Source organism: Ochotona princeps, chromosome 6 (assembly GCF_030435755.1).
Source record: "Ochotona princeps isolate mOchPri1 chromosome 6, mOchPri1.hap1, whole genome shotgun sequence".
In the NCBI taxonomy this organism is placed as follows: Eukaryota; Metazoa; Chordata; class Mammalia; order Lagomorpha; family Ochotonidae; genus Ochotona; species Ochotona princeps.
In genome coordinates this window covers 9,305,219-9,321,518 of record NC_080837.1, presented here as the reverse complement: position 1 = coordinate 9,321,518, position 16,300 = coordinate 9,305,219, and the positions used below count along the sequence as shown (strand labels likewise).

Here is a 16,300-nt window from a genome sequence, read left to right as displayed (position 1 = left end):
CTTGGTTGATGCATGATTCTGTTTTAGAGGGATGCCTCTTAAGATGGCTTGGGTACTTTTTCTTTTTTTTCATGCAGAGGTGTTCACTACAACATGGTTTTGCCATGTGGCAGGGTTGGCAGCAACTTGAGTGACCCACAGTCAGTCATGTACTTGAAACAGCTCTGAAGTGCCTTCCCGTCAAGGTCTATGATAAAATCCTTATGGGTTTATGCTAAGTGACATGACGTGGAAAAGTGGATACCATGAGACTGCCATTTATGAAAATCAAGAGCAGGCATGCGTGGAAAAAGATGGATAGGAAATATGCTGAAGCAGTCACTGTTTTTCTTTGAAGATTATCAGGGATTTTTTTTCGCTTGGTAAATACGTGCATGTGTGTGTGAGAGAGGAGGTTTCTGCTCAAATATCGTCTTAGTGTCAGAGCAAGAAAATATTTTGAGGGAAAATAAGGAGATGGAGTTCTTCAACCTTCTCGCCTGCAGCTGTGTTCTGAGCATCTTTCCTGGAGCCAGGGCTGTGCGTGTTATTCTGGGGTGACCTGTGTGTCCTCTTAGAGGGAGGCCAGGAGGCAGAGAAGGGCTGGACTGCTGGCCTCTGGGGACCCTCACGGCCTGTGGCTCTCAGGACTCCCAGAGGCGCTGCCTGGACCCCACAAGCCCCTTGCACGCTTGGGGTTAGATTGCGCTCTTCATGTACGGCTTTGAGGACATGGAGACTCAGAGAACCTAAGTGACCTGCTCGGATCCCACAGCCGACCTGTGGAAGAACTGCGAGGAGTTTGGGGCAGGGTTGAAATTCAGAGTTTATTTTGGAAGAAAACATACCGAAAGCCATGCGCTGTTCTCCTACTATGCGTTTGCCAAGAACTTCTTGTCAACCTCTCAGTTGTTTTGGATCTTGTGCGTTTTCTTTCCCTTCTCAGAGTCTGTATGGACCAGTGAACCTGAACTTGCTGATGACACTCCTCTGAGCACCAGATGCAGATCAGCACCTTGCTTGGGCTGTGCTGGAAGCTTTTTGTAACCCACCCAGGATGCTGAGTCCTGCTTGCTCTGGTGTTGGGCAGCTGGTGTCACAGAGTGGATGGGCTGTCTGAAGAGCCAGACGCTGGACTTGGCCTGAGTCAGAGAGGAGGGGAGGCCTGAGGGGGGCAGTGAGAGGACCTGTGGTCTGGGAGGCTGAGGTCTGCTGCCTGTGGCTGTTGGGATAAGCCAGGCCTGGAGATGAACACAGGTCCAGGACCTGCTGGACACAGGTCCAGGGTGGCTGGCTGCGGTGGGGCAGGGGTGAGGGAGAAAGTGACTGTGGTGGGAATTGAGGGGGTTGTTACTGCAAGGAGCATACACAGGAGTCCTCCACATGGAGGCTGACAACCTATAGGATGGCAGAAGACCAGGACAAGGGTGACGTGCCTGAGGTCTGAAGTGAGGGAGATGTGGCTCAGAGGTCAAAGACCACAGGAGCGAAGAGGGGAACCAGATGCAGGAGTCTGCGAGGAGCAGTCCTGCTCTAGATGGGTTTTAGGAACCAAGGGACAGGAAGGCAGGCCCTCACCCTCTGACATGTGGGCTCGCTTCAGAGGGCCACTTCGCCCTGTGGAATCAGGCTGATTCTATGGAAGCAGGAGTTGGGGGGCTTTCTGTAAGGAACCTGCTGCCTGGCGTGCCTCCATGACTATTCATGTGTCAGAAATCTACTTTACACACAGCCTTCCAGGAGCACTGGCTAAAACCAGACACATGTCCAGTCCAGGGAGCCGGGCAGGGAGGGGAGCTCACTGTGCAGAAGGAAACCCAAGATGCACATGGAGAACTCAGCGTGGGAGCGGGGGTCTCCTGGGGTCAGGACCGCGGGTCACGGCAGTGTGGATTTCCGCTTCCTTCTGGTCCCCGGGTGCAGCTGTGATTATTTTCAGAGTACATTTTGGAATTTGACAAGTCTTCATGCCAGGGTTGCCTCTCCGCCATGTGGCGGTGAGAAAGCAGTGACAGCTGACGCTTACAGTGTCTGTCAGAGGGCGCTGTTTGTGCAGGAGACAGACAGGTATCAAGCCTGGGCCAGCAGACAACTCCGAGAATGGGGATGGCGGGCTTTGGCTGTGTCAGAGCTCTCCCCACCCCCACCTCGTGCCCGCTCTGAGAGTGGCTGGAGTTGAGAGCTGGGGGTGTGGGTGCAGCTTAACCATGAGCGCTGCTGGAGTGAGCACTGTGGCAGTGCCCGTACCTGTACAGTAACGTGCTCCCTGGGTCGGGGAGCAGCCTGCTGCAGCAACTGCCAGACTGATCCTGCAGGATATAAGACCCTGAGTGGCAGAGTGCCAGGGCTTGCCAAGAAGTGTGGCAGAGGGAGGGGCTCCAGTCTCGCTTGCGCTTCAACTTCCTCCTGCCAGGAGGAGGTCTTAGGCCTCCTTACTGTGGTGCACAGGGTTTCTCATGCTTTGACAGTTCCAGTCTGTGCTATCCTGCCTTTTTTTTTTTCTTTCTTTTTGTGCTTGTTTTGCTTTTTCTTGTCCACTTTGGGAATTCATGGTAAAAATGGAATTTAAATAGAAGCTTTTTCTGATGCAAAACAGAAACTGATATTCATGCCGCATTTTGTTTTTCATAAAATGTCCACTGCCCTGATATGTTTTGAAGACCCTTCACTTCATGCTTCATGGTCTTCATGCCTAGCACGCTACTTAGATGTTGAGCGAATGCTTAGGACCCACAGTGGAAGGGATACTGGGGTGATTCAAGCAAAGGGGAGGTATTTGTCCCGGGCACAGTTGGCTGCTGGGACAGCCCTGAGTTAGGAGAGGCGAGGACAGTTCGTGGTGGGTGGTGCCATGAGATGTTCTGGGCAGTCAGAGCTGGGTGGAGCAGGTGGGAGAGCTGTCAGAATGGATTTTGTGCTTTTCTGTGGGACTGCAGGGTTTGTATTTTGGAAATGCATGATGGAGAGTGAGAGAGGACTTCAAGGAGCAGTGGGCATGCTTGTCTCAGCCTGCCAGGGACTGCTGGCCATGGCTTGCTCTGCATGCAAATCACTGTCATGGGTGTTGTATCACCGTGGTCCTGAAAGGGCATGTCCCAGCTGCCCCACTTTCCATCCAGCTTCCCATTTGTGGCCTTGGGATCTTGCACCTGCGTAGGAGACCTGGAAGAAGGTCCTGGTTCCTGGCTTCAGATCAGCTCAGCTCCAGCTGTTGCAACCACTTGGGGTGCGGATTAGCAGGTGGAAGATCTTTCTCTCTCTCATTCTCTCTCTCTCTCTCTCTCTCTCTCTCTCTCTCTATATATATATATATATATATATATGCCTTTATAATTAAAATAAATCTTTTAAAAAATAAAAAAGAATCAGAGCAGTGATGCAGGGTATGGGTTGGAGGGGTGTGACCTCCCGGCAGCTGCTGTGCACCCAGCAAAGCAAGGATGAAGGCAGAGCTACAGTGTCAAGAAGTGGAATAGGGGCTGGCCTTGTGGTGCAGTGAGTAAAACTGCCACTTATCCTATGATGCCAGTATATCCTATGAGCACCAGCTCAAGTTCCAGCTGCTCCTTTTCTGATCCAGCTCCCTGATTATGGCCTGGGAAAGCAGCAGAGGATGGCTCAAGTCTTTGGGCCCCTGCACCTGCATGGGAGACCTGGAGGAAGTTCCTGTCTCCTGACTTCTGCCTGGCCCAGCCCTGGTAGGTTTGTTGTTTTAAAGAAACCACGGCTCATGCACTTGTGAAAGACCCTTGTGGACGTGTGTAATGCTGGGAGTGAGTGGAGCTCACTGCAGTGTGAGAAGTGGGCTAGGCCCCGACTCCAAAAGGACAAGTGCAATTTATGTCCAGGGAGCAGAGTGTGGGTCAGTGGACAGTGAATCACTAAAAGGGGCCAGGCAGGTTCTAGACCAAGAGAATTCTCCTTTAAAACAATGATTTATTTTCCTTCATTTGAAAAGGAGAGAGAGATTATCTGCTGGTTCATTCTCCAGTGCCTGTAACAGCTAAGGCTGAGCTAACCTGAAGCCAGGAACCCATTCTGCATGTCCCCCAGGGCTGACAAAGACCCAGTGCTGCCATCACCCGTTGCCTTCCAGGGTCTTTGTTATTAGGAAACTGGCATGGACATGGTGCTCCTAAGCCACATCCTAACACCTGTTCTTCTAACTAGCAGAATTCTTGCTGAAGACTGACCAAGGTGATGAGATATTTAGACCTGTGAGATCCCAGGGATCGGGGATTTTGGTTACACTGGGTTCTGCAAAGACACACAGAGAGGGAGAGAGTATCTCAAGATCAGGTTCCATCAAGCAAAGGATTTAGCAGAGGCCAAATCAAAGTAGAGAGGTCTGGTCAGTTAGAGACAGGCACCCTGATGGCATCAACATGTAGGAGGTGGGGGGCTGCAGGAAAGAGGCAGAACCCCTGGGGTGGAGTTGAGGGACAGGAGAGGCACCTGCTTGCAGGTGGAGAGAGGATGCAGGAGTGTCCTGTGTGTGTCGTTCTGCTCCTGAGGGTTAACAGTGTTTAGACACAGGAACAGATGCGTGTCAAGGCAGGTAGAGGTGGAGTGCAACTGGGTGGGTCAGATCAGTGGGTGGAACAAGGGCCCCCTCAGGTGGGGAGGACTGCTTGTGGATGGAGCCCTTCCTCCCGGGAGACAAGGACTCACAGGTGAAGGGGATCTGGGGTGGGAAAGAGGTGTGATGGGCTTTGCAGGGGCAGAGGATGGACTCAGAGGGTGGGTCCAGATTCTTGGTTTCAAAGCCACACATCTGGCTGGCTGTGATCCTGGTGATCTAGGGAGAATTTGGAGACGGGTGGGCGAGGCTGCCCTGGAGGTGTGGAGTGGGTCATGGGAGGTACCAACTTCTAAGGCTAAGGAGATGGAGGGGTTAGTGCTAGAGGTGTGGATATGTGGCCGAGGCGTGGGGGGGGGAGTCATTGGTATGCAGAGGCCACCTTCAGAGTCTTGGAGAAGGTAAAAAGGCGCAGGGTATTAAAGGGAATGAGAGGAGACCAAGGTAAAGGGGCAGACCAAAGAGAGCATAGCATGGTGTGTAGACAGTGGGGTCAGGAAGAGTTTGGAGGAGGGAGGAGTGATGCATCAGAGTGTGATTGTATGAGGGTTAGCACCGCTGGAAGAAAGGGAATCGCGTTTCGGATTCAGCATCAGGGAAGCCATGGGGTGACCTCAGCCAACGCCAGTGTCGGGATGCGCTGGGGGAAGAAGGTGCTGGGACGACTTGAAGTGATGGAATCCGACAAGGTGGAGACGGCGGCGGGTGTAGAGCACGCAGAAGGAAGCAAGGCGTCTCCAGTTGTCTGCGTGGTGTGGCGCCCAGTTTCCTGCCAAGGAATGTTGAAAATTCCAAACGGCTGCCCAGCCCCACCCGTCCTGTTTTTCCGGTCCGCACCTCCCCGACACCCCATCGTCCAGTCCCAGGCAGGGGGCTCACGTGCGTGTCCTTCTTTCTTCCTCTCAGGCCGCATCTTGGACCTGAAGACCGGCACGGTCAAGAAGGAAGGGCAGCAGTCATCCATGCGCATGTGCATGGGCTCTCGGCGCTCCTTCATCTGCAGGATGAGGTGTGTGGAGCGCATGTACGGGCTGTGCCAGGCAGGGGCCCCCGCTGTGCCCTCACCGTCTGGAGCCCCCGCAGTCCTGCCAAGGTCACGCTTGGTGATGTGGTCCCCAGTCTGCATGGTGACAGCTCCTTCTTGGACTCAACCTGTTACCATGCACATCCCTTGCCCGGTGTCCTCTCTATCCCATCCCACTTGTTTCCCACCATTTCCCCCCATTCCCAGATTCGCATCTGCTCACCCCCTGTACCTCCAATCCAGTCCCCTCCCCGCAGGGTCCGTGTTTCTCAACACGTTTTGTATTAAGACCTACTGATTCCACCCGGATCCTTGTATTTCTTGGGGGGAGGGGGGCAGTGCCAACATCCTTAATTGGCTTCTACCTAGGGAGTGAACTGTTGGTTTCAGTGTAAGTATTTGGGCCCCATGAATATATGTCCTTGCTCTGGGGATGGGGACTTTTGTTTATGCATCGTTGAACTTCTCTGACATCTACTGGACGAGTCTGCTGCTTTATACATCACTGTTGCACCATTGCAGGAGTGGCTGCACTTTACTGTGGTCAGGTTGTGTTCAGCCATGTCCCCAACAAAAACACAGCCGGGGTCTCAAATCCCCAAGCATATGACAGCTCGTCCCTGTGGTTGGGATACATAGGGGGTGCAGGACAGGTAGCCAATCTGCCTAGGCTGTGGCACTTAGCAGGCAGTGACATGAGGCAGTGCCCTCCACTCATTCAGTTATTTGGTTGGTCAGCGCATTCCTACAGATGCTCCCCTGTACTGGGCACCCTTCAAGATGTCCTTCAAGGGACTGAGGTTTCAGTCAAAGCAGACTCAGTCCCCAGCCACACAGGACCACATCTTAAATGGGGATGATATGTAGTAGACGAAAGTACAAAATAAACTTAGGACAGTCAGATGAGTGTACAGGCTATGGAGGGAAATAAACCTCAGAAGGAGTAGAAGGCAGTAGGCACGAAGAATTGACATTATTTAGGGAGGGGAGGGGACTCATGAATCAGGTGATGTCAGAATAGAAACCTGGAGAAGGTGAGGTACAGAAACACCTGGGCAAAGACAGTACCAGACAGAGGGGAGAGCCAGGGCCAAGGCTGAGAGTCAGGGGCGTGCTTGGCACACTCAGGGCACAGTACGATTTCTGTCTTGGGAGCAGAAAGATAGAGGAGCGAGGGAGGAATGCTCAGAGGTGAGACCAAGAGGTGGTGGATGGTGCATCAGATGCGCCTGATGAGACTGTAGCCTGTGCTGTGAGAAGTTTCAAACAGTAGTTGCTTTAAAAGTACATGTTTGCCGTAATTCAAAGTGATATTTGGAAACAAGTATGAGAAATTTGTTTATTTGAGAGATATACATATATATGAGAGAGCATTCTCCAAATGTATGAAGTCCAGAGCTCTATCCAGGTCTCCCACATGGGTTCAGGGACCCAAGTGCCTGGGCCCATCTTCTGCTGCCTTCCCAGGGGTATTATCAGGGAGCTGGATTGGAAACAGAGCAGCTGGGACTCAAACTTGCTCTCATATGGAATGTCGGTGTCACAGGCGGTGGCTTAACCAACTGCCCCACAATGCCAGCCCCATAGCTGTGTAATTTAAACAGAATCTGTTCACATACAGACTGGTTAACCAGGGTGGCCTGTTTTGAGGTCACCCTGCTTCACTGACCCCTCACTGGGCCCTTGGAGCTGGCAATATTTTGTTCCTTTGTGCAACAGCTGGCCTCAAGGGCCGAACGAATAGCTGGCTTTGGCTCTGAGCATCTACTGTCCCTGCTGAACAAGTGGCACACTTCTAAGAGACACGGAGGGAACCCCCTCCCCCTCCCCATCCCACCCTCAACCTTAGCCATAAGGTGGTATTGGAGTGACAGAACAACACATGAGTGACTCAGAGACTGAGGACTGGGAGTCCCTGCATCGGTGTCTACCCAGGGACAGAAGGTCACAGTAGGGTCCATCCTGCAGTGCTGTGATGAACATAGGAAATGCCCATCCCAGCTTGGTGGGAGTATTCACAGTTGCCATCCAAGCAATTCCCTTATTAGCTGACTGCTTGGCAGCCTCCTAAGATCCCCTTCCAGCAGAAGCCAGTTTCCCTGACCCATCAACCAAAGGTGTGCTGTGCCTTTCCCATTCCAGTACCCCACAGGGGAACCTGCCCCAGGTTGCTTTGTGAAATGTCAGGCCCACACTACCTGGAGGTGGACGGTACTGCCTCCAAATGCAATGGATTGGATGCAATTGGCCAATCCAGAACAGAGAGCCATGCTGCTACTCCTGGGCAGCAGCAACATCATAGAGTGATCCTGCTGGGAAAACCATGCCAGTGCTGCCACTCTCCAATGTCCAGGAGTGTAGCTGGGATCCTCTCACTGCTCTGTTGACAAGTAGGCTGCCTGGGATGTTGCTCATTGGGTAGTTGGGAGACAGGTGCATGAGGAGAGGGTGTTTAGCAAGCAGCAGCCAGAGCCCGGACGCAGTGCAGACTTGCCACCTTCAGTGCCAGGATTCTCAGAGTGTCATTGGCAAGGGGGTAGCAGAAGTCCCAGGACACAGTGGGCACAGTGTGTCCCCATGAGAGACCCACAGCAAGACTTATTCTGGAACCTGTGCAGCCCTCATCCCATTTGCCAACTTCCAGCTGTGCCAGGACCTTACTGCGGCATGCAGGGAGAGTTTCCCTCAGCTGGGATGCCACTGACAGGGATGCTGCTGCCCAACAGCTGGCAACATCTGCTTCCAGTTGCTGTCTTCACTCAGCCCTGCAGTCATGGCCCCTTCCTCACCTCTGTCCCCTGATTCTTGAGAGTCACCCCTCTCCTTTCCCCAGCCCCACTGAAATGCTCTGTGGATCAGAGCCTGGCCAGGTGCCTGCTAGAATCTTACAGTCTGGGAGTCTTCAGCTTGGGGGTATGCATTGCAAAGTGGGTCACACACTCCTTCCTTCAGAGGCAGCCCTGGCACCGGGAAGAGACAGGCTGTGGGTGTGCTTGCTCTGCTTGCTGTTATCATTTGTGCATCTGGTCCACGGGTTGGGGTCTTCACTCATTCTGTTCCACTGGTTCCCAGGTGTGGAAATGCTCCTTTGGACCACCTGCCACTGAACAGAATCACCACCATGAGGAAGCGATTCAGGTCAGTGTCCCCTTCTGCCGTGCGCTTGGGGGAGAGGCTGAGGACTAGCCCCATCCTGTACACAGGGTAAAATGAGATGGGTGGGGGGATTAGGTAGAATTTACTTGAGACTCACATACCACGTGGGAGGAGGGAAAACAGGATGGCAAAAGTCAAGTCTTTAAACCACAAAGACAAACAGGGAACCCAGTAGCTTCCGTGCTAAAGGAGCCATCCGCAGCCTTGCCTCAATTCCATGTCATGAAAACATTCCCACAGCTGTTCTCACTTTAGGAACGGCCTTGGTCCAGTGAAAGAAGGAGAGGCCCAGTACGCCGTGGTCCACTGCACAGGGTACATCAAGGCCTGGCCGCCTGCAGGTAAGCAGACCTGTGCCCTGTATGGCAAGGGCAATGGAGGCTACTAACGTCTGACCACAGCATCCTGTTAGAAATGCCCTCCGCTGTTCTTGGTTCCATGGGAGTTAGAACATAAGCGTCTCAGTGACTGGAGAATCTTCTGCAAGGCCAATGTGACCCTTTGAAATGATAGTTATGCCAAGGTCAGCAGATAAACGGCAAAGGAAACCACAATGAGATGTCTCACACTACTGGGACGGTTTCACGAGGCAATAGGTGTATTTCATGTTGCTGGTGGGAATGGGAAATGGTGTAACCACCTTGGGAAGCAGTAATTACTATGCAGCCACAGAACTCAGCATTTTTTCACTCTTAAATGTGTATCTGAAAGAGCTGAAATCGCCAATCTACAAAGAATGGTCATAGCTGCATTGTTAATAATGTCCAAAAAGAAGAAGCAACTCAAATTACACCATAAATAGATAAAAGTGTTGTATGTCCTTGCAAAGGAATAGGATTCATCCATAAAGAGTAACTAAGTATTAATGCAATACAGATGAACCCTGAGAATGTTATACTAAATTTAAAGTCATTCACAAAAGGCCACATGGTATACACTTTCATTTGTAAGGGATCTTCAGGATAGGGAAACCTATAAAGCCAGAGAGTAGATTTGTGTTTCCAGGTGCTAAAGCAAAGAATGGGGAATGACTACTGGGTCGTCCTGTGGCTACAATAATGGGTTCACTGTTTTATTTCCGGGTGACAAGGGAGCTACATAATTAGATTAGTGGTGGTAGTTGCACAACCCTGTAGGCCCAGAGAAAAACACTAAATTATTTACATTAAGTGGCTAATTTGTGGTATGTGAATTAGATCTCAATAAATCTGAATACATACAAGGTTAAGTAATGAGTGTGTGCTTTATGGCTCAGAACATGTTGTGTCTTCACAAACGTCCCATTGTCAATTTAATGTCCGTGTACTCCACTATTGATGTATGGCCTATTGCTTAAATGCCAATCACATTAAATTGATTGGTAAAGTTGCTTAAAGGCCACTGAATTTGTGTGGATGTGTGTGTGTGTGTTGGACGAATCAATCACTAAAAGAGAAGTGTTGGCATTTCCAACTGTAACCCTGGATTGACTTACTTCTTGTAGTTCCATTGGATCTTACCCCACGTATTTTGATGCTGTTCTTGTTTAGTGTATGTATGTTAAGGATTGCTGTGTCTTAGAAAACTGATCCTTTTATGTAATTTTCTTCTATTTATCCCTGATAATTTCTGCTTTGTCTAATTTAGTGTAGCTTTCCTAGCATTCCTTAGATTAGTGTTAGCATGGTTTGTTTTTTTTCCATGCTTTTAACCCAAATCGGTCTTCATATTTAAATGCCTATCTTCTGAATACCATTTAGTTGGGTCTAGTATTTTAATCCATTGCCTTTTAATTGGTGTGTTTAAAACTGTTTGCATTTAGCATGATTATTGATATAGTGTGATTAACAGCTACCATGCTTGCTGTTCCTTATGATTGTTTTTATTTCTTCCTCTCCTTTTTTGCCTTCTCTAGTTTTCATTGAACACTTGACATGATTTTACTTTCTTTCCTCTCTTAATGTATCAGCTCTATTTCTTTCAAATATTTTCACTGTTTGCATATACAATTATAACCAATATGAACTCATATATGAATACTGCATGGATAGTGCAGGCATCTAAAAGAACAGCCCTTTTACCTCTTTATATACCTTATCATATTATTCCCATTTTTTCACTTCTCTGTATACTACCATGACCTAACATTCAGTAAATATTACTTCTTTGGCTCATTGCTCATGCCATGAAGAATAAAAATAGGGCAGGCACTTGGCATTGTGAATACACATCACTCAGAATGTGTGCACCCCATTTCAGAAATGCCTTATTTCACTCCCCATTCCAGCTTGCTGCTAATGCACACCCTGGGAGGTGGCAGGTGATGGCTCCACTATCAGGGTCCCTGTCACCCATGTGAGAGACAGATTGTGTTTCCAACTTCAGGCTTTGAACTGGCCCAATCCTGGGCACTCTGGGTGTTTCAGGAGTGAGCAAGAGTATGGGAGATTCTCTCTCTCTCTCTCTCTCACACACACACACACACACACACACCCACACACACACTCTCTCTCTTTCTCTCTCTCTTCCCCTTTCCCCATGCTTTCAAATAAAAAGAAATTCATAAATATTTTTTAAAAGAATTGTACAAACAAAAGATTGTGTGTCACCCTCATTATTCCTTTTCTGGCACTGTTCTTTCTTTATGTATGTCTGAGTTTCTAACATATCAGTTCCTACTTCGGAAAGAACTTACTACAAGATTTCCTGTAGGTGATGAGTTCCATATTTATGTCCAGGAGAAAAATCTGTGTTTGTCCTTCACATTTGAAGGATAATGTCGCTGGAGATGGCAGTTCTAGATCGGCAACAACCGCATGTTTTGCTGCTGTATTCCTTCCTAGGGTCTTTGAAAATTTTGCACTAAGATAATCTTATCTTTGACTTCCATTTTGTTTTGCCACAAGCTTTTTCAATAACACTTATCTTACTGAGAGTTGGGGTCTATTTCCTATTTGTCACTACATATGTCAGAGGCTATGCATTTCTCTCATGTTTCCCCATAAGTCCCCGCTTTCAAGGAGCAGCCCTCTCTGACTGTCACCTACATTACTGTAGATGGCATGACGATGACAAGTGGGGACGGTGAGTCTCCTGCAGTCTGGAGATTTAGAGTCTCTCCCTGGGTCTGCTTTGGGGCTGTGAGTTTCACAGGTGTCTCTTAGCTCCCTCACCCCATAGGCAAGAGTGGGCTGGGATGGAGTAACTGCCCTCTCTTTTCCTGGAGGGAGGTAAGGTTCCAGCCAAGCCTTTCTTTATTGGAGGACACCCTTTGTTGGAGAATGCTGTGGGCATCTTTCAGAATCTTTTAAAGTTGTGGAGTGATGTTTCAGTGGAGCTCCAGGCCTTCGGTGTCACATGAGAAATGGGAAAAGGCACTCTAAATGTTCTTTAGGAGCAAGGAGACTGAAGTGCTGGGTGCCAGCCGGCAGCCGAGTTCCAGAGCGGGCAGACAACTGAGGAGAGCTGGGTGACCACAAAGGCTGGAGTGTGCAGTGCCTCGTGGGCACCAGTCTGCAATACTGGCTCTGGAAGCTGTCCCTCACGTGGTAGGGCTGGAGGAGCCAGGGTTGTTGAACTTGGAGAAAGTGAGACATGATGCCTGTCCTCAAGTATTTGAGGGGGTGTCATCTGAGGGTGGCTCCAGAAGGCCCAACGGGGACCAACAGAGGAAAGTTTCCAGGAGGCCAAGTTGAACTCAGTAGGGAAGAAATGAGCAGAGGGTATGAACAGGCTGTGAAAGAATGTATATATGGGTTCACTAATCACTGGGAGAAATGTAGCTCGCTCTTCATCAGACTTGTGGATGTACCCTCTGCTTCCTATCAAGTGGCACAAAACAGGAAAGACAAAATCCATAGTGTTAAAGAGTAGAGTGGATGCTTTTATGTTTGCTCATGGAAATGTACATGAATACAAATCTTCTGCTGGAGTAATTTGGCAGTGAGCTAAATGCCTTTAAATGCACATTCCTTAAGATATAGGAAATGTACTTTGAGGAATTTATTCCAAGGAATTCACCAGAGATGTGTATATGTTTAAGCATTATTTATGGTGGTGATAACTTGGGACATCTGTGTGATACAGTAAAGGATAACCATTCAACAGGCGTGTTTTCAAAGGAGGTTTCAGAACCAAGCCATCTGCTGAGAAGTCAAGCCAAGTATTGAAAAGAATGGCAGACCCGAAGCCTGGCCCCCTACCCTCTTCTAAGGTCATAGAATTAGAGCACCTTGGAGCAACAACACACCATGATCCCAATTTTATTTTCAAGTTGCAAACAACTGAAGTATACCTATATGTTGAGAAGTTATGCAAAGAATATCAACCACTGTGAAGTTGTTGGGCACTTGTGTCTTTTCTCCTTATTCTGCGTGTTTGCAAGAGACAATAACATTCTCAAAGAATCAGTTGAAATTTTCCAAAGCAGCCATCTAGCCGATTGGAGTGCATGATTGGCATGCCATTTAGAGGCTGTATCTTTTGGGTACGTACTTGAGCAGGTCTTGTTTCCATTGGAGGCAGAGGTTCTGGAAGATGAGGCTGTCTCAGTACAAGGGGAACATTGTGCCTCCGTGTCTCCACCTCCTCCCACCGCTGCTGTGGCTGTTGATGATACCCCATAACTTGATGAGTGACCACACACAGCATTATTCTGTGCTCTTTGTTTAGACCCTTCAGGAACAAAGGAGGTGCTTGATTCATCTTCTTATCCCAGGGCATGGCTCAGAAGTGACCTGGAGTAGCATTTGCGTTTTATGAATCCTGAGTGTAGGAATGAATGGAAAGATGGAGGGATAGAAGGGTGAATGAAGGAATGGAGGGATGGAGGGTGGACAAACCAAAGGAAGGAAGAGAAGAGGTAGGTTCTTGCTTAGACAAAAGAAAATAGTCACCCCAGGGAGATGAACATGAGAAAGAATCTCTTGCCAGAGTTTCCAAAGGAGTTTATAGAGTCCACTTTCCCAGAAATCTTGTGAGATGACAGAGACGGTCATCCATCCTAAATGAGGTAGCTGAGATGAAGTCATGGCTCTCTTAGCCTAGTCTAAGGTCACGCTGGAAATGCCACACACTTGATGACTGAATGGTGCCTTGTAACTGAACTGTACTCCCACTGGTAAACCATGCTCCTTCACGGTAAACAATGACTTTGTTAGGAAGTGTGTGGGTGAGCTCCCAGGTGACTAAACTGATCCAAAGGCAGCCACAAGCATCTTTAAAGGTGAGTAGCAGAGTCAGTTGTGGGGCAGATGAGCACTTTATGGTCCACCTGCTGTAGGTGTGCTGTGCATCAATCTGCTAGGTGAGCACTTGCGGTTCTACCTGTACCTCTGACTCCACATTGGCTGTAAATGTCAAGATGTGTGCTATTGTGTGAAAGAAGCTCTTTCTGCTCTGCAGTCGTCTTCCCCATTAGTCTCACAACGTTTTACACTACACAAGTGTCCTTCACCAGGCTTATAAGAAGGAGTAGGCATTAGCCTGGTGGATGAAATGCTTGTGCCCATATCAGACTGGCTGGGTTTGAGTCCCAGCTCCTGTGACAACAGCTTTCTGCTCATGTAGCCCCAAAGGAGGTGACAGATGATGGCCAGATAATTGGATTGCTGCCCGGTAAGTGGGAGAACTAATTGAGCTCCTAGTTTCTGGCCTTGACCCCAGCTCTGTCTGAACTGTTGCAAGCAATTGGAAACAGAACCAGTGATTGGAAGCTGTCTCAAGAAAAATGTGGAAAATGGAATGAAAAAGATAAGTTTATTTTGGTGCCAAAAAAATTTGAAGTCCATGCATACCAGGATTCCTCTAAAAGATTATGAAAAAACTACGTATGCATTTTTAAAATGCTAGCACTGCCAAAATCAACATAGCTTTAGTTCCATTTTCAACAAACTTTCTGAAATACCATGATATAGATTTCGCCTGAAATGTTTGGGAGAAGGCAGAATCTCAAAGACAGCTCCGTTATCTAATCCTTCAGTGGCTTGGTGTGTCAGCATCCACCCATCACCATTCCATCTTTACAGTGTTGAGGGTGTGTTCAGAAACTGAAGGACACCTTGGAATTCTGCAGACAATGCCTGCTTACACCCTGTGGTCGTCACCCCAGCACCTTGCATTTTTCAGGTGTACTTCAGCGGTGAGCCAGAGGTCATTTCCAAAAGAGAGGCCTCCTTTTCCAGTAGCCGGACCCAGGTCTCTTTGGTTCTGCACGCTACAATCTGTGGAAAATGCGTGGGTGATGGTCATGTGTCTGCAGGTCTGACCCTGAGCTACTGACCTCCCTCTGGGATCATCCAGAACAGGGATGGGGGAAGGAAGGGGGGCTCTGGTTGGCACCCAGTGTGTTTTCTTAAGGGTGAAATGGATGCTTTTCTTCATTGAGCTGTAGGTTGTCAGTAAGCCCTGGCCACAGCATGCCTGGGGCCTGAGGTTATTTTAGGGTTTTGGCCAGAATCTGCCGTGGTCCTGCCAGGACTGTCACTTCTCCGGACAGCTCAGCCCCGCCATGAGCTCATCCATAGCAGCCTACCCCTCTTGCTGTGTGCTTGTTGAACTTCGCATTCATGTTTCTCCAAAAGCTTGCTCTTCTGTGTGGCGGCCACCAAATAACTGGGCCGTGACTGGACCTCTGGTGGCTCCTTCCCTCAAGCCACCCTGCCTGTCCATGTTGCCTGGTCCGTTTGGTGCATTTCCAAGGCCATGGCAAAGTGTACTGGCTACCTGTTGCCAGGCAGGACAGAGCACTGTTCCGGGTCCTTCTGTCAATACTCTCTCTCTGTGTCTCACATACATACACATCCACATCCATCTATTGGTACCTATGTTTCAAGACACTGGTTTTCCATCTGCAGTAAATTCCATGACCACCTTCCCTACAGTGGGCCAGATGCTAAGCTGGCCTGGCTAGCTTCCTTGCTCAGCCTTCCGCTGCTCCACTCCGAGCCGCCTCCACTAGTTCACCCATTTCTCAGGGCCAGGATGATGCTTTCATCTCTTCTGAGAAGGAGTAGCAGGTACTGGTCTGCCTGGTTCACTGCAAGCTGCTGAAGAAGTTGCCTGGTGAGAATTGGGGGCTGGGGAGCCCTTTCTCAGAGCTCTGCGGACGCTATCCCATTGTGTTAAGAGGCTGGCACTGCCGAAAAATCTGGGACCAACCTGCATTTTTCTTTTCTAGGTGTCAGTCTGTGTTTCTTTACTTCAATGACGTTTGCAGGTCATTTCTTTTCTTTGTTCTTGGAATTCAAAATGTCTGCTCAGATATGTCAGGTGCAGGTCCGGTTTTGTTCATTTTAATTGGTGCTGGGTGGGCCATGTCAGTGTTCAGACTTAGGTCTTGCTTCCTTTTGGAGAAATTTGTCTGGGATTTTTCAGCTGCTGTGGTTCCCAACTGCTCTGACTTTGGGACGCTCCACGTCCATTTTCTTTTCTTTTCTTTTTTAAAGATTTATTTATTTTTATTGCAAAGTCAGATATATAGAGAGAGGAGGAGATGCAAAGAAAAAGATCATCCATCCGATGATTCACTATCCAAGTGGCCCCAACGACCAGAGCCAATCCGATCTAAAGCAGGAGCCAGGAGC

General features: G+C 49.0%; 1 protein-coding gene across 4 annotated transcripts in view; it reads left to right on the top strand.

Moving 5' to 3' along the window:
• Positions 1-16,300, top strand: part of ARNT2 (aryl hydrocarbon receptor nuclear translocator 2) — a 160,225-nt gene that overhangs the window by 94,324 nt on the left and 49,601 nt on the right. For all 4 annotated transcript variants that reach the window (XM_058665317.1, XM_058665316.1, XM_058665319.1 and 1 more), the window contains exons 6-8: positions 5,465-5,567; positions 8,655-8,720; positions 8,994-9,079. In XM_058665317.1, coding sequence (XP_058521300.1) covers positions 5,465-5,567; positions 8,655-8,720; positions 8,994-9,079 — 255 coding nt within the window. The remainder of the gene's footprint in view (positions 1-5,464; positions 5,568-8,654; positions 8,721-8,993; positions 9,080-16,300) is intronic.